The 20,916-nt window shown below is 38.7% G+C and overlaps 1 protein-coding gene across 3 annotated transcripts in view; it reads left to right on the top strand.

Annotated features, from left to right (window-relative positions):
* fsip1 (fibrous sheath interacting protein 1) overlaps positions 1-20,916 on the top strand; it is a 418,000-nt gene that overhangs the window by 69,954 nt on the left and 327,130 nt on the right. For all 3 annotated transcript variants that reach the window (XM_073040145.1, XM_073040147.1, XM_073040146.1), the window contains exons 9-10: positions 2,036-2,137; positions 10,647-10,820. In XM_073040145.1, coding sequence (XP_072896246.1) covers positions 2,036-2,137; positions 10,647-10,820 — 276 coding nt within the window. The remainder of the gene's footprint in view (positions 1-2,035; positions 2,138-10,646; positions 10,821-20,916) is intronic.

Here is a 20,916-nt window from a genome sequence, read left to right as displayed (position 1 = left end):
ATGAGGGCATGACATTTGCTGGTGGGGAGAGAATGTACAATGTCCTGTGTATGTTACTAAAAAGGGCTTCTTTGGTTTGTTACGAGTAGGAATGCTTCTTTGTCTGTTAAAAGTTTCTCTCGCCGTTGTTTCGCTTTAGAATGGCTGATATGGTAATTGTATTCATTTGTTAATCAATGGGGAATGTTATTGTGTTTTGTGAGGCTGGGACCTTGGGGGAGGGGTTGCGCGGGCTTGGGGTGTGAGGGGAGTCCGGAGGGAGACGCCGAGGAAGGAGGACGTGCGCTCGGACGACCACCGGGGAGTCCGAAGTGGAGGTCGGGAGGACGACCACCGAGGAGTCGAATGGTTCACTGGATGAGCTCCACCGATGTGCACTAAACTGACTGAACTTTGATAAGTTGGCGCCTTTTGTTTTTTTCTTGTGTATATATATAGTATTGCCTAATACTCTTTTAATCTTAGTAAACTCTTTAAAGTGTATTTCATACCGGTATTTGTTGTGGGTTTGATACTGTTGGCGGGCGCAAGGCATAAACGCGATTCTCACAGCACCTGCGTGTAGGGGAGGTGGGTTGGTGTGTGGCTGGATCTCCTTTTCCCCTAGACATATACCAGCCTGTTGGGTAAGTGTTACATATGTAGTCATGTCACATGTTACGAGTGATGGAAGTGAACGCCCCATAGCTTTTGCATTATGTTCCCTTATCATTGCAAAGAAAAATTATGCACAGATTGACAGAGAGGACTTGAGTCTGGTTTGGGTGTAAAACGTTTCAACCAGTACTTCTGTGGGGGAGAGTTTACTCTCGTTACTGATTATCGGCCACTAGTACCCATTTTCAATCCACAGAAGGATGTTCCACTAACAGCAGCAGCATGAATGCAAATATGGGCTCTGTTTCTTAGAGGACACAATTGCAAGATCAAATTTAAGAGGATGACTAATCATGGAACTGCTGATGGATTGTCCTCTTTAGCTTTGGAAATAGAAATAACTGAAAAATTTACAAGGAGGATACTCCTCTTGATGTATTCTCCCTAATGTGAATAGAAAGTTGTCCTATTACAGTGCAGAGATGATTCTAAGGAAAACTAGAAAAGATCCCGCACTGTCTCAAGTCTACGTGGGCACACAAAATGGCTGGAATGTCCAGATGAAATTGCCTTTCCCTCATTTTTACCAACGCCGAGATGAACTTGCCTAGACAGAGGTTGCCTTGTATGGGGATTGAGAGTTGGTATACCATCCAAGCTGAGAGCTGTAGTGTTAGAGGATCTACATACTGTTCATCTAGGCATTGTCAAAATGAAAGGGTTGGCTCGAAGCTTTGCTTGGTGTCCTGGGATAGATCAGCAGATCGAATAGATTTCCATGTACTGTTTGGGTTGCTAACGTGTCCAGAAGATACCAATTGTAGCGCCTCTCCATCCCTGGGGGTAGCCTGTATTGCCTGGCAGAGGATTCCTGTGGATTTTGCTGGACTATTCATGGGCACAAATTTCTTGGCAGTAGTGGGTGCATCTACGAAGTGGGCAGGAATGTTCCCAATAGCCTTCACTACAGCTTCACACTCTGTTGATGTGTTGAGAAGCCTCTTCTCAAGGACTGGTGTTCCAGAACATTTAGTCAGTGACAAAGGACCACAGTTTTTTGCGGAACAATTTTGGTCATTCCTGAACATGAATGGAATAAGGCATATTACGTCTGCACTGTACCACCCAGCTCCAAGTGGTTTGGTGGAAAGGTTAGTTGAAAGTAAAACAAGATAGACACACATCTCCCAGCTCCCATGTTTTTCTTTTGATTAGTTTTTGGCATTACAAAACATCCTTCTTAGGTGGAATTGTTAGGTGCACAATGTTAATAGCTACAGGCTTTAGACTAATTGTTGTTGATGATGCATTAATTACTTGTATCAATTTTTATTTAATGTGCTTCTTGCTTCTGTGTGTACTTTTAAAACAGGCTTATTTATAATGTTTTTTCTATTTCAAGCCCTTATTGATAATAGCTATTTACTGATATTTTCAGTTAGCAAAAGAAGCTAAGAATCCAGTGCTGTTGACTGATGATGAGAAAAGAAGATTAGCAGAACTATTGAAGAATATTGATGCTGAGGTATCAAACCATGAAGTAAGACCAGCTTTTAGAAATTTACATTACTCTAAGGCAAAAATAATCGTGATTGCTTGTTGTATTATGTTTTTATAGGGGTACTGTTCTGGTACCTTGTCAAAGTACTTTATGTTTACTTGTAAGTGTCATAAAAATCAAGACAGGTTCATCAACAAAATTTTTGATGGTGTTATGGGCTCTTACTCACTTAAAAACCTGCTTTCTGAAGCATAAGTTGGGTTTTGCAGGATCACTTGGCTCCAGGCTTCATCAAAATCTTAGCCAACTATATCTACTAAAGACTTAAACCCAAGGTGGGGTGTTTCATGTTCAGAACATGATCTAGAGTGATGTGTGACAAACTACTGAGAGATGGCTTTCAATCTCTGCATAACAAAAAAGTTTTTCAAACAGTGCAGCACAACTCCTCTTACAGGTTTAAATGATAACATCCAGGCTGGGCCATAATGAATGTTGTGCTGCAACTTCTGAATGGGTACTTTAATAAAAGGAAATGGAGAATATGGATAAAGTAAAGATAGGCAGAAAGACAGCACTGAAAGTAGTGTTCAGTAGGAAGATGGGATGGGATGTATTCTTGGATCCTAAAGCAAATCATAGTAGTAATTGCAGAATCTAACCACAATGTTCCAACCATGACAGATGTTTAAAATCTTAAGGAATGAAGGGTATTCTCGCAACAGCAGGCCAGACAGTTTAATATATTCCTATATGAATATTTTGTTGTACACCAGCTGGTATTGATGGAAGAATATTTTTAATCGTTTATAGTTTTTTCTCTCTCTGTCGTAGTACCTGGATTGCTATGCTTGGCATCATATAGCTGACATAAAGATAAATTTAAGTGTTATCTCAGGATTAGATAGTTCTATACTTCTAGTAAACAAACCATTTTGATCCAGTAACATTTGGGGAGGGACTAGAAGCTAATACAGAGGCCACTTTTGATTCTTTCTGCATCAATTTGGTCATGTAGACAGGAGGACTTTTATCCGAGAATGTGAGTGTTTACCTCTATCTGACATTTCAAATTCTGCATGTGGAAACATGACTCCTCCAAGAGGTCAAGTTAGCTGAATCTCTGTATACAAATCCTTTTAGAAGAATTATTTCCAGCTTTGACTTCAGATTCCCAACTCTCACATTCCTTTAGTGCAGGTTTATACCACCACAGCAAATTGTCGCTTTCACATTTGGTCTTTTCTGCTGTCATATCAGTACATCCATTGGTTGAATATTTGAACAGGAGATAACTGAAGAATTATAGGGAGGAACAAGAGAATTTGTAGTAATTAGCTCACTCATTAGGCCAAAAAGCCACATTCAGCACTGGATGAAGCATGGAAGATTGGGATATGAACTTAGTTATATAAATAACAGTCATAGAATAGTTCAAAGGGTGTTACATCAGACAGAGAAAGCTGTTAATTGGGGTATTACACAAACTATTTAATGGGCTCCTTCTACTGATGCAACCTGGATACAGGAATATTGTTAATTCTCCAATTTTATTTAAAGAGGAAAGTGCATCAGAGATCTAAAATGCAATAATTTTTAAACAATTTAACTTGTGATGCTTAGCAGAAAAACTGGCAATTATATTTAATTTAAAAATCGCAGATCTTATTTTGTAATAAGCACAAAGAGTTGTACTGTATATTGTACAAACTATTATCCAAATAGTAACATGTAAAAACAGAATACAGTCAAGAATGGAAGGTCTTTAAGAAGACATGTTTGAGATATATCCCAGTATTATTGATTTATTCCTGTTATATAGCATGGCACTACTGGTCTCCACATTTGCTTAAACTCAAGCAGGTAGATTAAGAAGAATTGTACTTCGCCAAATGTGGTTTTACTTCATGACTGCCTGTCTGCTGTGTTCTCTCTGTCTCTCTGTCTCATGGCCCTTTCATTGGTTCCACCTCCCCTACTGGTCAGATTAGCCCACGCTGTCTCATTTATTCAATTTCATACTCCACCGTAGTTTGCTATCAAAGTGTATCATCTGCAGCCCTTTGCATCCTCATTCTATCCCCTCCGAGCCTCAATTGCTATTTCCACTCTCTCCTTCTTTATCTGCTTATCACCCCTCCTCACTTGGATCCATTTTTGACTTGCCCACTCTTGCTCTATTCCCTCTTTTTATCTCTTTGTACTGGCAATCTTCCTTCTATCTTTTCAGTCCATAGGAAGGGCTCAATCCAAACAACTATTTCCTCCACAGGTACTGTCTGACCAGCTGAGTTCCTCCAGCATCATGTTTGCTGTTCATTTTTATCCATCTACATCTGGAGCTACTTGTATCAGTACTTCTTGCTCTGTTTACCTGTCCCACAGCCTACTGTATCTGAGGAAACAATTTGGAATTTATGGAATTATAGCAACCTAGTCTTTACAATATATCTTGCTTTTTGTTGCTCTGTATGCCTATATGCTGATCAGGACCCGAATAACATTATACATTTCTATAAAGATTGTAATTCTGCTAAAATTCTGTGGACTCCAGTGAAAATAGCATTATCTTTATAAGAACTGCAGTGTACCTGTTACCTAAGCTATGCAAGCTAGGGCTTGCTTTGTTGAGATTGAAAAGTGCCTTTGATTGGCTCCATGTTTTAACATTATATCTTTTGGTTAATTTATCTGCTGGAACAGATGTTGTGTAAGGCCTGTAACTTTAGACAAGAAATCTTGCATACATTTTTTCAGGCAATCTTTTGAATTTATGAAAATTGGTGATTATGTGAATATGATAGGTAGGAGAGAAAGTGGCTTTGTGGCAAGATTGTGGGTGATACAAAAATAGGTGGATGGACAGGTAATGTTGAGGAAGCAGGATTCTGCAGAAGGATTTAGACAGATTGGGAGAATAGGCAAAGAAGTGGCAGATGGAATACTGTGTAGGGAAATGCATGTTGATAGAAGGAATAAAGGCATAGGCTATTTTGTAAATGGGGAGAACAGAGGTGCAAAGGGACCTGAGAGTTCTTGTGCAGGGTTCCCTGAAAGTTATGGGGAGAGTTTGACAGCTCTGGGCTTGTACTTGCTGGAGTTTAGAAGAATGAGGTGGAATCTCATGAAACCTATTGAATATTGAAAGGTCTAGATAGACTGGATGGTGAGAGGATATTTCCTATTGTGGGGGATTCTAGGACTAGAGGTCACAGCCTCAGAATAGAGGGACATCTATTTAGAACAGAGATGAGGAGGAATTCCTTTAACTAGAGGGTAATGAATTTTTGGAATTCATTGCCACAGATGTCTGTGGATGCCAGGTCTTTGGGTAGATTTAAAGCAGAAGTTGATAGGTTCTTGATTAGTCAAGGTGTCAAAGATTATGGGGAGAAGGCAAAATGATGGGGTTGAGGGGGTTAATAAATCAGCCATAATGGAATGGTAGAGCAGACTCAATGGGCTGAATGGCCTAATTCTCCTGCTATGTCTTATTGTCTTATGAAAGTGGTTATGGACAGAAGAGAAAGTTGGTATGAACTGTGTAGGGCAAGAGGGTTAAGGGAGCTGTCATGTGTGTCCTCATTTGGTACGTGAGGTGATGGGCTAGTCAGTAAGAATACTCAGAATATTCAGTAAACTAAAGAATTTTTGCTCATCACCAATTTGTAGAAGGAATAGATTTAAAGCATCAATAACATGCAATGTGACTGCTGTGTTGAGCTCTAACCTTTTTGAAGGGTCACATAGCACAGATATTTGGACGTCCCCAGTCTGTAATATTAGCTTACAAATTATATTATGAAAGCATAGTGTTAGACAAAAGTATATTTCTACCCCATCAAATAAGTCAGAGCTGGTTTATGTAACAGCATAAGGAATACAAGAAGGTTGCAGAGAGAAATGTGGGATTGGCCCATCGGAATGATAACCAAAGCCTTCATTGAACAAAGGGATACATTGGCCATGAGACTACCATATCCCAAACGCAGGCACGTGCCGTGGCAGGGAAGGTGAAGCCAGAATAATGGCAATGTGACTTCTTGTGTGGGATTGGCACAGAAGTGACATTTGTACATTGTAAAGCTTGTGCTGCTATCACTGAGTATATATAAATTGCCATGACTTATACAATTGGAGAGTGCTCATGGACTATGTGATCCATTAACTGGATTATTTTTCCCCTTCCCCACTCCCCACTCAGCCTCCACAAAGTGAAAAATCAGTGAAATAAATACATTTATTTAGCCTGTGAAGAGTTTTGTGTGGCTCACCACTTCACTCCATTTTAGAATGTAACAATGCTAGGGAAATAAAATGATTATCTTAATGAACATAGTACTGATTTTCATCTGGCATTGATTTAAAATTATCTTATTTAAAATCCTGTCAACACTTCAAACCACATTTTATTAGAATGTGACAGATACAGTTGCTTTAATTGGCATTAGCGAAGAGTCTATTGCTGTAAATACCAAATCGCAGCTTATGGTGCTGGTACTAGGTAACAGGAAGCTGAAGGAAATGAATCCAGTACTGTTCTACAGAATTGATTGTGTTCATAACGCTTTTAAGAAAAATGATAATGTTATTTATATGTTTTAATATTTATATTTTTCAATATTTCCTGAAGGATTTTCTAGGACAAATCTAGATTCTATGACTACTGAATTGCTATTACATGCATCTCTAAGTTTTCTTTCTCAGAAAAAAGCTTAATTATCACACCCAGAGTGCAGGCTTCAGAGTAGATGGGTGACCACCAGGAGAAATAAAGGAAGTAAGTAGTCAATGCAGAGTTCCCCTCAGCAACAAGTATACCCTTTTGGATATTGCTGGGGGTAGACTTATCAGGGCACAGCAGCATCAGCCAGGCTAGTGGCACTCAGTTGGCTCTGAGGCCCAGCAGGAAAGTGCAATAGCAATAAGAGACTCTACAATTAGGGAGATAGATAGGGGATTCTTTGGCCATGCAGAAGACATCAGGATGGTATTCCAGGTGCTAGGGTCCAGGATGTCTGAGAGCAGCTGCAGAAGTTTCTCTAGAGGGAGGGTGAACAGCCAGAGGTTGTGGAGCACATTGGCACCAATTTACAGAAGAAGGGAGGGAGATGGTGAGTATACTCCCTATGGTGAGTATAGGGGGTTAAGGAAGAGTCTGAAGAGCAAGATCTCCAAGGTAATAATCTCCAGATTACTCCCAATACCACATGCTAGTCAGGGCAGGAATAGGATGATATTACAGATGAATGACTAGTTAAGGAAGTGGTGCAGGAGGCAGGGTTTTAAATTTCTGGATCATCAGGATTTCTTCTGGGAAAGGTATGACCTGTACAAAAAGGCTGGGTTACACCTGAACCCAAAGGGGACCAAAATCCTTGCGGGCAAGTTTGGTAGAAGCTTTTGGGGAGGATTTAAGTTAATTTAGCAGGAGGGTGGAAACTGGAATGATAGGGCTGACGATGGGGCAGTTGGAATACAAATCGATGCATTGTGTAGTGAGACTGTGAGGAAGCACAGGCAGATGATAGGGAATAATTGCAGTCAGTGGGATGAGTTGAAGTATAACATGGCAACAAAATTGAAAAGTGTGGCAAATACAGGACTGTAGGTGTTATATTTGAATACATGCAGGATATGCAATAAGGTAGATAATCTTGTAGTGCAGTTAGAGATTGGTAGGTATAATGTTGTGCGCATCATTGAGTCGTGGCCATAAGAACATCCTAGTTGTGAGCTAAACATCCTAGGATACACATTATATCAAATGGTAAGCAGATGGTATGGTGCGACTCTGTTGGTAAAAAATGAAATCAAATCCTTAGGAAGAGGTGACATAGGACTGGAAGATGTAGTCCTTGTGGGTAGAGTTAAGAGAGTGTTAGGGTTAAAAGGCCTTGATGGGAGTTATATATGTGTATATGTATGTAGGCCACCAAACAGTAGCTAGGATGTGGGATATAAATTACAATGGGAGATAGAAAAGGCATGTAATAAAGGCAATGTAATGATAGTCCTGGGGTAATTTCAATATGTAGGAAAATTGGAAAAATCAGGTTGGTGTTTGATCCCAAGAAATGAAATTTTTTAGAATGCTTAAGAGATTGCTTTTTTGAGCAGATTGTGGTTGAGCTCACAAGGAACAAAGGCAATCCTTTACTGGGTGTGGTGTAATGAACCAGATTTGATTAGCGAGTTTAAGGTAAAGGAACCTTTAGGAGGCAGAGATCATAGTATGATGGAATTTACCCTGCAGTCTGAGAGGCTGAAGATAAGGTCAGATGTACCAATGTTATAGTGGAGTAAAGGGAATTACAGAGGTATGAGAGAAGAGTCGGGCAAAGTTGATTGGAAAGGGACATTACCAGGGATGACAGCAGAACCTCAATGGGTGGAGTTTCTGGGGTCACTTGGAAGCTACAGGATAGACACATTCCTATGATGAAGAAGTATTCTAAAGGAAGGATGATACTACAGTGGTTGACAAGGAATCCAAAGACAGCATTAAAGCAAGAGAGAGGGTATATAATATAGGAATAATTAGTGGGTTGTTAGAGGTCTAGGAAGCTTTTAAAAACCAATAGAAGACAACTAAAAAGGCTGTAAGGAGAGACTAGATGAAATGTGAAGGTAATGCAAAAGAGAATACTATAAGATTTTTCAGATATATAAAGAGTAAAAGAGAGACAAGTGGATATTGGACCAATAGAAGATGATGCTGGAGAGGTAGCAATGGGGGACAAAGAAATGGCAGATGAACTGAATAAGTATTTTGCATCAGTCTTCACTGTGGAAGACATGTATAGTGATGCCAGAAATTTGAGTGTGTCAGGGGCAGAAGTGAGTGTAGTTATTACTAAAGAGGTGCATGGGGAGCTGGAAGGGCTGAAGATAGATAAATAACCTGGACCAGATGGACTACACCCCAGTGTTCTGAAAGATGTAGCTGAAGAGATTGCAGAGGCTTTAGTAGTGATCTTTCAAGAATCACTAGATTCTGGAATGGTTCTGGAGGATTGGAAAATTGCAAATGTCACTCTAAGGAGGGAGTGAGGTAGAAGAAAGGACATTATAGGCCAGTTAGCCTGACTTCAGTGGTTGGGAAGATGTTAGAGTCAGTTATTAAGGATAAGGTTTTGGGGTACCTGGAGGCACATGATAACGTAGGTCAAAGTCAGCATGGTTTCCTTCAGAAGAAATCTTGCATAACAAATCTGTTGGAACTCTTTGAGGAAATAACAAGCAGGATAGACAAAGAAGAGCCAGTGGATGTTATTTCCTTGGATTCCCCGAAGGCCTTTGACAAGGCGCCACACACGAGACTGCTAAATAAGATAAGAAGCTATGGTATTACATGAAAGATACTAGCATGGATAGAAGATTGGCTGACTTGCAGGAGGCAAAGAGTGGGAATAAAGGGAGCCTGTTCTGGTTGGTTGCTGGTGACGAATGGTGTTCTACAGGGGTCAGTACTGGGGCAGCTTCTTTTCACATTATATGCCAATAATTTGGAAGACAGAAATGATGGTTTTGTGGCCAAATTTGTGGACGATATGAAGATGGGTGGAGGGGCAGATAATGCTGAGGAAGCAGGGTGTCTGCTGAAGGACTGGGAGAATGGGCAAAGAAGTAGAACATAGTGTAGCGAAGTGGATGATGATGCACATTGGTGGAAGGAATTAAGGTGTAGACTATTTTCTAAATGGGGAGAAAATTCAACAAATCAGAGGTGCAAAAGGACTAGGAAGACCTTGTGCAGGATTCCCTAAGGGTTAACTTGCAGGTTGAGTCAGTGGTAAGGAAGGCAAATACAATGTTAGCATTTATTTTGAGAGGATTAGAATATAGGGACAAGAATGTAAAGCTGAGGCTTTATAAAGCATTGGTCAGATCACACTTGGAGTATTGCGAGCAGTTTTGGGCCCCTTATCTAAAAAGAGATGTGCAGACATTGAACAGAGTCCAGAGGAAGTTCACGAGAATGATAGGGTTAATGCAAGAGGAGTGTTTGATGACTCTGGGCTTGTACTCATTGGAGTTTAGAAGTATGGGGGACGGAAGATCTCATTGAAACCTATTGAATATTGAAAGGCTTAGATAGAGTAGATTTGGAAAGATTTCCTATGGTGGGTGAGTGCAGTACCAGAAACATCTACAATGAATCCACTATGAGGACCAGAGGGCACAGCCTCAGAATAGAGGGACATCCATTCGAACAAAGATGAGGAGGAATTACTTTAGTCAGAAGGTAGTGAATCTGTGGAATTCATTGCCACTATTAGTGATTTCTAAGTTTTGTACACGATCATCTATTGACTCCCTACCTCTTTCATAATTACCATCATACATTTTATGTAATGCTAAACAGCCTTTCTCAAGCTTTTCTTCTTTTATAGTTTTTCTGTTAAACTCTGTATCATCAGTGTTGCAGAGAATAAATGTTTTCACCTGGCTGCTTCCTATGCTTTGGTTCTCAGATGTAAAAAATGAATTTTACTCTTATATACACAAATAATACTTCAAAATTTTACATATTATTGTTTGTTAGGATACTTTGATGCCCTGGGCAGTAACAGTGGCAGAAAGGGATGGATATACGCCAGAACCCATAGAGCAACAACAGTTGGCTGAGATTGATGCTAAACTGCAAGCTTACCTTTCAGCTGAGAATATCTCTGTGAAAACAAGCATGAGATCCAGTGTACAAACCTGGAATAATCAGGTAAGATATAAATCTATTCAATGGAAAGTACATAACTAATTTACCTATGAAGAGTTTATAAATGTTTAAAATACAATTATCATAGAATTTTATACACTTTCTCTGAAATGGTTGTGTATTTGATTAACGAAAGACTCAAACAAATGAGTAACTTGCATGAGATTGATTGAGTAGAAGAATAAACAATTTATAAAATAAGTACCTTTTTTGCAATATGTTGGGGAAATTAATATGTATTCATCAATTCATTTTGTATTTCTGCTAAGTATTATATCTTTCACCTGTTAAGTATGTACAATATTTTGTTGATACAACATCTTTCTTATAAATTTTATGCTATTTCAGATTGTTATTAGATGCAGACTTTTCAGTGAACCATTTTTAAGGTTTACATTAATGTAGTTTGTGTAACGCTTATAACAAGAACTGCTGTGAGTTGAAATATCATGGTATACATTAATAACACTTAACATTGATAAACTGCATGGATTAGAAGGTACCGGTAAGAAAATGTAACTTGTGAAAATTCACATTATTTTGGATGTTTCAGTTTTATTTTAGAAATTCAATATTAATGTGGTATACATACACGTGCTTTGTAATTAGAAGTGTAAACTAGGCTATCATCCTGATCTTATAACAATTAAATTGTGCCAGGCACATGCTATTTAAATGTTTTTTGGTCATAAAGCGATACAATATGGCGAATGAATAGAAGCAGTTCAAGTTAGCTGGCACTGATTAAAAGCCATTCTGCTGTTCTTAAATGGATTGTGTTTTGTGGCTGCAAGTGTATTTGAAAATTATTTAAGAGGCCTTTTCTTCCTGCTGTGAGACATGAATGGGCACAGGTGAGATCGAGCAACCAGATGAGTTGCTTGGTGCCTTGAATCATGAGGTGGAAATAAATCCTTAATCTTTGGAAGTCAGGAAAGCTTCCAGGTATTTGAGAAGTGCAAGTGAGTAAAGACAGCAGAACATGTTAATGTCAGGAGTAAAGCTCAAAAGACATGGACATAGTATCACAAAAAATTTGGTGATCACCTAGGAATGATCAAGATCGGTAAGTATATATTCAAATGCTATCCTCCACCAAGTATACCCCCAGACCTGAAACAGATCAGTGCAACTACCTCACTACCATCAAACAACCCTCCACCCACCCCCAATCCCTGCACACCCTTCAAAGCTCTCAATTCACTTTCTAAAATTCTCTTAGCAGTCAAAAGTGGCATGTAACTTCCATATGTTCACTTACTCCACCTTGCCCTCACTGGCTTGCATCCATCCCTTAGTGTATTGACTCACCCAAATCTTGGATCAGCAAGTGCTTGTGCAGCATCTGATATGTACGTTTCCACTGCAACACCAGCAGAAGCTAACACTTGAGTTTGCAGTGATAACTTAAATGATTATCTTGCAAACTCACAGTCTTGTGTCAGATTGTTTGCAGCCTTGGAATCTCTGAATGCTATCAGATTGGCTCTGGATACCAGTGCTAAAAGAAGTTTGGTTAAATTTTGCAATACTACAAAACTGTTCCCCAGCAGATTATGACTGATGAATGCAACACTGATGATGCATTTGGCAATATTTTGTGGAACATCAGTTTGTTATTTTCTGCTGCTTTATCTATCAGGTTGACATCCTGTCAACCAAGTCCATTGGAGTTCATGCAGAATTGTACAGTCAATTTCAATATTGTCAAGGCTCAGGGCTGTTCAAGGGCATTTTTCAAAGATGTTTGCCATATTTTCTACTACTGTTGCAGATGACTCGTACTTCAGTCCATAAAAATCCAGAATTATAAAATTTTATGGCCACTACGATCTTCACAGATATTGACAACTGATTCCAGCAGTTTGTGGTTATATTTGTGGCTGCAGCATGTGGTCTATCAAGTAGGATTTTGATAGTGAAGCAGAGTCTCTTCATTAAGATGCAAGATGGAAAAACAAAAAAAAACCCAATTGTAATGAGTGCTTTATTTTCCACAACATTGCCTTCTTCTATTGGCTTGTGATTCACATCTTTGTGAGTTTTCCACACCTTTCCAGTATGCTGCACTGTAAGAAGAACTGCCATGGAAACACCTTACTGATGCCACTGATTGCCATTTGAAGTCTATCAATTTTTCTGCAACACCATATTGTGTAGACTACCAAAACTGTCCTAACTTTTACTCATCAATGTTGCCATCTGGGAACTTGTGGGTACTTCTGTGGGAGCAGGTGTTTCTCACATGCTGCTGTGTTCTCAAAATGACAAGTTATTTTAATTTCGAAGCAAGTCATTCCTGTAATGTCAAGCAGCACTGAATTTCATGGGTACTATATGTAATTGAAAGAGAAATGCTTTGTCTTATAGAAAGTCTATTATTTGACTGCACCACTTAAACTGACAGCTATTTATCTATTTAATAACAATGAGTTATTATTTTGTTTTGTTCTGTAATCAGGGCAGGGCTTAAAATCAGATTTCCACAATTTAACTTTAGCAGTAGCTTTATTAGAGTTGGGGATTAGATCAAATAATTGCTTGAGACTTCTATGCAATTCAGTAAGATCATGAATGATCCTTTACCACTTGTCTTTACTACCGTATTCCTTTGTCTTCTGATTCCTTGACAATCCTAGAATTTATTTATCTTAACCTTGAATATATTCAATGACTGAGCACGTACACTCCTCTGCAGTAGAGATCTATAATAATTTATAATCCCTGCATGCCTTGTTCAAGCTCCCTGGACTTCCAACCTTCTCTTTCAGCAAGCCCCCAATTTCCTGAACCAGGTCTTGGTCCTGGATGGTTTATGCTTAGTGACCATGTGAAAGTGCACAAATAATTTTTGCAATACTTAGTGTAGGTTCAAGGTGTCGAATATTGAAGTTTACATGGCAGGCCCCAGATGTAAGTGGGGCCATGAGATAATTCTACTAACAAGACAGTAATGGTTTGTTATAATTACTGGGTCACCATCTACATTTCCTGATCAAGTACATTACCTATAATTTTCTCACATGTTTCACATGCTAAATTTAGCTGTCACAAATTTAAACACTTGCAGAACTTATTTCCCTTTCCTTCCAGGGGAAAGAATCTATAACAGTTCTCAATTCTGTCCAAGTAAAAGTTAGCTAACTTATTGCAGGCTAGAGACTATCTGACATGCTGGTTATTTAATGGTGTACTGTTCACTAAACTATGAACAAACAAGTTACATCCATAAAGAAAAAGTTCAGTTATCTAACTAGCACAGACACCTCAAGTTTGAGAAAAATAATTAACAATCAATTGTGGCTATCAGGCTAAGGGCTGTCCTTTCTGGATAACATTAAAATATTGCTCAACAATTCCACTTTTCTGGTGATATAAAATACTCTTTAATTCAGTGGTTTATCTTGTTTTGTAATGTTAACATTATTTTGAATGATCTAAACTCTTGGGCTTTTGTCATTGAACATCAGGTGTTCGAATACTGGATTTGCTTTAAACATAGAAACATAGAAAATAGGTGCAGGAGTAGGCCATTCGGTCCTTCGAGCCTACACCGCCATTCAGTATGATCATGGCTGATCATCCAACTCAGAACCCTGTACCTGCTTTCTCTCCATAACCCCTGATCCCTTTAGCCACAAGGGCCATATCTAACTTATGAATCTAGCTTTTGAATTGCTCAAATGTCAACATACTGTATCTTTATTTTGTATGTGTATTGGTTAATGTTTCTTAATTAAGATTAAATACCTTAGTGTGGGTTGTCTAACCAAAGCTTGCCTTTCAAATACTGAGAGAGAGGAAATTACAAAATTGAGTGTCATGAATTTCAATGAGAGGAACAAAATGTCAATCAAAAATCAATCTATCAGTTGTTAATCATTTAACAATCCAAAACAGAGGTTTCCAACCTTTTTTTATGCCTTGGACCTCTACCGTTATTTGAGGGGTCTGTGGCCCCCAGATAGGGAACACCAGATATAGAGACTGAAATAATTTTGCATTTCTTGTCATGGGATAGCTTTGTAGGAAGCAAGTCTGATTGGCACGTATTGCTGACAGCTCAGTCAGCAACTTTGTTGACAGTTCAAGTTTCTTTAGGTTGGAACAGCTAGCTTCTCTACTTGGGAGGAGGCCAGTTATTAGCAGGCCGGAAAACAAGAAGAGGAAATTGAAACGCTGAAGTGTTCTGCAAGAATAACAAAGTGTTGGTGTACAACCTGGCCCGAAAACCAGGGGATTAGGAGATAAGAATCTCCAGAACTTGATGGTTGCATTTTACCCCTGGTATCTCATGATTTTCAAGAGAAGCGGCAGTAGAAGGAATAGGCCATCATCCTCTTGTGTCTGCTCTGCCTTTCAAAAGCATTATGGCTAATCCAGTCTTGGTCTCAACACCATTTTCTTGCTTTCTCTCCCTATAGTTAACTCCCTTTTAGTTTAAATGTCTTCCACTCTCCTTGGATATATTAAATGACTCTGCTTTGATGGCAGAGGGGTGTAGAGAATTCCAAAAATTCCAACAAACTGAGGGGAAAAGCTTTTTCCTCATCCATTTTTACGCAGAGAGTGGTGAGTGTGTGGAATGGGCTTTTAAGAGACCCCTGGATGGATACATGGAGCTTAGAAAAATAGAGGACTATGAGTAAGCCTAGGTACTTCTAAGGTAAGGACATGTTCGGCACAGCTTTGTGGGCTGAAGGGCCTGTATTGTGCTGTAGGTTTTCTATGTTTCTATCCTCTTAAATGGATAATTCCTTTTATAGAAACAGTGCTCCCTAGTTCTAGATAACATCATCTCACTGTTAACTTTGTCATTTCACCAATTACCCAGAATCTTCTATATGTCTATAAAACTGTCTCTCCCTCTTTCGCTCTTATGTGCTCATTGAAGTTCATGAGAATTTCTTTTAAAGTTTTGATTTTCTTAAGCATTTTAAAATTAACTTTTTCAACTTAAATTAAAATTAAATTTACCCTTGGATGTTCATGAGTAGATTTCTGACCATGGAAACTGCTGTAGGGCTCAGAGCTCCAGATGTCTAACCATATATTTTTAGTTATTTGGCCAAGTGCTTGCTTAGTGGAAGAGTACAAATAATAGATTTTGATGCATAAAGGGGCATTTTCTTTTCTAAGCCATGTTTAATTTTGTACTTTTCAGATTTTGGTCAGAATATTCCAGTCTGAGTCCTGAAAGTTTGTCTAGATGTATTTTAAAACTGAATTGGAAAAAATAAATAATCACAAAAATAGTACATAATATTTATATGTATTTGTATTGTATTGATAGTGGTTAATGTTTCATGTAGGTTGCTTAGGAGGCACCAAACATGTCATCATCATCTTCTGCGGGCTATCCATGAAGTAGGTTTTCAAAGCTTGCAGAGAGATTTAGGCCAGTTAGAAGAGTGGGCTGAAAGATGGCAGATGGAGTTTAATGCTGATAATTGTGAGGTGCTACATTTTGATAGGACTAATCAAAATAGGACATACATGGTAAATGGTAGGGCATTGAGGAATGCAGTAGAACAGAGTGATCTAGGAATAATGGTGCATAGTTCCCTGAAGGTGGAATCTCATATGGATAGGGTGATGAAGAAAGTTTTTGGTATGCTGGCCTTTATAAATCAGAGCATTGAGTATAGGAGTTGGGATATAATGTTAAAATTGTACAAGGCACTGGTGAGGCCAATTTTGGAGTATTGTGTACAGTTCTGGTCACCAAATTATAGGAAAGATGTCAACAAAATAGAGAGAGTATGGAGGAGATTTACTAGAATGTTACCTGGATTTCAGCACTAAGTTACAGAGGAAGGTTGAACAAGTTAGGTGTTTATTCTTTGGAGCGTAGAAGGTTGAAGGGGGACTTGATAGAGGTATTTAAAATTATGAGGGGGATAGAGTTTACGTGGATAGGCTTTTTTCATTGAGAGTAGGGGAGATTCAAGCAAAAGGACATGAGTTGAGAGTTAGGGAGCAAAAGTTTAGGGGTAACACGAGAGGGAACTTCTTTACTCAGAGAGTGGTAGCTGTGTGGAATGAGCTTCCAGTAGAAGTGGTAGAGGCAGGTTCGACATTGTCATTTAAAAAAAAATTGGATAGGTATATGGATAGGAAAGGAATGGAGGGTTATGGGCTGAGTGCAGGTTGGTGGGACTAGGTGAGAGTAAGCGTTTGGCACGGACTAGAAGGGCCAAGATGGCCTGTTTCCATGCTGTAATGGTTATATGGTTATATTTAGACCGTTGTCTCCATGTAGTCTCATTTCTTCTATTTTCCAAGTCAAGTCAGAGTCAATTCCTGCATGATTGTTAATACCCCCTACAAACAACAGTTTATCTCTTTTTTGAGGTTCAGGCTTATTTTAAGAAGGGCCAACAAATTATAAAATTGCTCTTTTGCCAATATTATAACCAGTAAACTGTAATTTTAGTACTGGCTGCATACTGAAGTCTTTTTTGAATAGGTAATATAAAGCTGCCATGTTGCTTACATTACAATCTAGGTGTCATACCAGTATCTGTTTGAGTCTATCCAGTTTAACCTCCAAAATATATTGAAAGGGCTGAAACTTTTACAAGGCTGATTAATTTCGTTTGGTGTATTCACCAGCATTTGAAATACGTATTTGTAAATGGCAAAATGATCTATTTCCTTCATGAATAATTCCAAATATTGAGCTTGCCTGATCTTTGCTTGTCATTTTTTGTAATATATTTATTTGTATTAGCTGACATTGGAGTAGTTACTGGTGTCTGAATTTATGCACCATTTAGAATTTTTGCAAAATGTACTCAGTGGCCACTTTATTGGGTACGCCTGTACACCTGCTTGTTAATACAGATATTGAATCAGCCAATTATATGACAACAACTCGATGCATAAAAGCATGCAGCCATAGTCAAGAGGTTCAGTTGTTCAGACCAAACATTAGAACGGGGGAAAAATGTGACTTTGACTATAGAATAATTGTTGTTGCCAGATGGAGTGGTTTGAATATCTCAGAAACTGCTGATCTCCTGGGATTTCCATGCACAACTCTCTAGAATTGCAGAGAATATTGTGAAAAACAAAAAAATCATATCCAGTGGGCAACAGTTCTGTGGGCAAAAATGCCTTGTTATTGAGTGAGGTCAGAGCAGAATGACTAGGCTGGTTCAAGCTGGCAGGAAGGCAACAGTGCCTCACATAACCACATGTTACAACAGATGTGTGCAGAAGAGCATCTCTGAATGCACAGCATGTTGAACATTGAAGTGGATGGGTTACAGCAACAGAAGACCAGAAATATACACTCAGTGGCCACTTTCTTAGATACCTCCTGTACCTCATAAAGTGGCCACAGTGTGTAGATATGGAGCATGTTAATATTAAGGAAAGAATTGTCATCTTGATCAAGGATATAGTATATTTGTTTATTTGACAATTAAAAAAAAAGTGTTCATAACTATTTCAGGATTGCTCCAGTTAGATTTCACTGAGATTGTTAGAGTTCAGATAAACACAATATTAATTAAGTACATCGGCTTTTGAGGCTTCCAGTTTGGATTTGTAAAAGAAAACGCATTTCAAAGCAATGGAAGCCAATTAAAGTTAAGGGCGCTGGGATATTGGGATATTAGGATTCAATTTCCATTGTTTAATGAGTTTTATAGTAGCAGTGGGTGAACCTGTTTCAATTTTACATTCTTGTGATTGTGTTTAAGTATTGTTTTGCCATGTGGCAATAACACTGTTGGTACAATGGTTCATTTGTGATTGCCAAGTACATACAGAACTCAAATTGCGTGCAAGAGCCTGGTGACAGCAAATCCATTTTTAGTTTCTTCGGTAGAAATGCTGAAATTCTTTTACCAAAAAATTTTGCATTTGTATCTTACCTTTTACTCCCTCCAGAAGCATCAGAATGCTTTATGGCCAAAACATCACTGTGATGATAACTGCACAAATGAATTTAGAAATGGGGAATAAATATGGTGCAGGAAACCAGTTCCTTGATGTTTCGCAAAGACAATGAGATCTTTTATATCCACCTTGAAAGCAGGTGTAATCTTTGTGTTAACATCAAAATGAGAAGTTACTTCCTGAGGAGACTGAAGTCTTTTGCAGTATGTAGGCCTCTCCTTCACATATTCTACCAATCCGTTGTCACTAGTACAATCTTCTATGCAGTGGTGTGCTGGGGCAATGGCATCAACACGGGTGATGTCAACAGGCTCAATAAACTGATTAGAAAGGCTGGCTCTGTTGTAGGAGTCAAACTGGACACACTGGAGACTGTGGTAGAACAAAGGACCCTCTGGAAAATCCTGGCAATTCTGGACAATGTTTCTAATCCTCTACATTCCACAGAGGCTGAATAGAGGAAAAATCCTAGTAATCGGATAAGACAATTGCGCTGCTCCAAAAAGTGCTATTTGAGGTCATTCTTACCCTCAGCCATTAGGCTCTATAATAACTCAACCTATAGCTAGCAAAGTGCTGACTCCCTCCCGTTAGACATTTGAGGTGACATTTTTTTGTTACTGTGTCACTGTAATTCCCTTTGGGATCAATAAAGTATCTACCTCAGATTATTGTTTCCAAGATGTAGTTGGACTTTAACTCCCACCCTTCTCATTTTACACACAAGTAAGCTATCAATTGAGTTATGACTATCACAAATAATGTGATTGTAGCTCATTCAAAATACTAAAGTTAATTCTGAGAATTTCAGCTTTTGCAAGTGAAATATCAAATTTAGTTTTACATAAATCATGCAAACAAAATAAACCAGTGTTATTAGCTCTTCTTAGACAGTACTTCAAGATTAAGGATGATTTTTTTTTCTCCACACTTTTTGTGGATTCTCAGTTGGATGATGAGCCCAATGCAGAACTACAGACAAAGTAACAGATGGTGCAGGTAATGTCTGTTTGGACAGGTGGATGGGTAATTTGCTGCTTCTACTTAAAAGTAGCGCCTCTGTGTGTTCTCAAAGCATGGCCTTGCCATTCTCAATATCATCTAAAATGTTCTTTCTCCGCTTTGGTTAGTCACAATGCAGCATTCTGTTAAGTTGTAGATGCAAAAGATTGTTCACTGCTCTAGATTCCAACATCCACAATGTGCTAGACAACCTCAGCAGGCTTAATACTGTCTGTTGTGGGAGGAAGATTGTTCACTGTCTTGTCAAAACCCTGCATCATTACTTGATTCCTTGCATTTATTTAAGGAGGTTTTGAGTATATCTTTGAATCTTTTCATCTGCTTGATGATTTTCCCCACAAAAGAGCTTGAATTGAGTGAAAATAGGGTGTTTCTCTAATTCCAAGATGGTAAGTTCTTAAAGCATTGAGGAAGGCAGGGATCACCGTTGCCTGGTTGACTAGGTTTTTTTTTTGACGTCTTTAAATACCATTTTCCTCAATCAGCTGAAGATTGTGCTGATGCATGAGGCAAAGATGAATTTTATCATTGATGTCTGGTATTGAGAGCTTGTTCCTGAGGTATGAGAAGTGGTGTACTTTTTCCAGGGTTTGACCATGAAACTTTATTGTCAGACAGCAGCATAGTTCTATGGGGACCAGTTTGTAGAGGATCTGGATGTTGAGTGCAAGAACCACTCTCCCTCTGATTCAGTGAGCTTGGGCCCTAAATGTACTTAAACACAGGTATCGTCCATTTATTGCAGCTTGACTCTGAGATTTGGGTAACCTTGATCCTGGAATGCAATTGCTGAAAGTTGGTAGCTTCCCATTAACTGAAGATCAACTGTACTTTTGCAGCAAGTTGTTTTGAGGTGAAGTAGAACATTGTTGAAGCAAAAACATTGAGAATGTTAGAGGAGGGGATACATCTTTATCTGATACCTTTACTGAAAAATGTTCTGTAAACCCATTGGTTAACATCAAAGCTCACATGCTGCAGTGAAATACACATAAGATGGAGATGCATCTCTCTGGATGGAGATCATGTTCCTCCTGAATGATGGACTGAAAGGCTTTGGTGTGGTTGAGAAAGCCCATGTATAGTGGCTAATTCTACTTCCTGCATGTTACGTAGAGATAACACCACTCTGACCTGGAATAGTTGAAATCTATATTATTATTCTAGG

This window comes from Hemitrygon akajei, chromosome 3 (assembly GCF_048418815.1).
Source record: "Hemitrygon akajei chromosome 3, sHemAka1.3, whole genome shotgun sequence".
Classification (NCBI taxonomy): domain Eukaryota; kingdom Metazoa; phylum Chordata; class Chondrichthyes; order Myliobatiformes; family Dasyatidae; genus Hemitrygon; species Hemitrygon akajei.
Note: the sequence above shows the minus strand (reverse complement) of the source record. Positions and strands in the feature narration are given on the sequence as shown.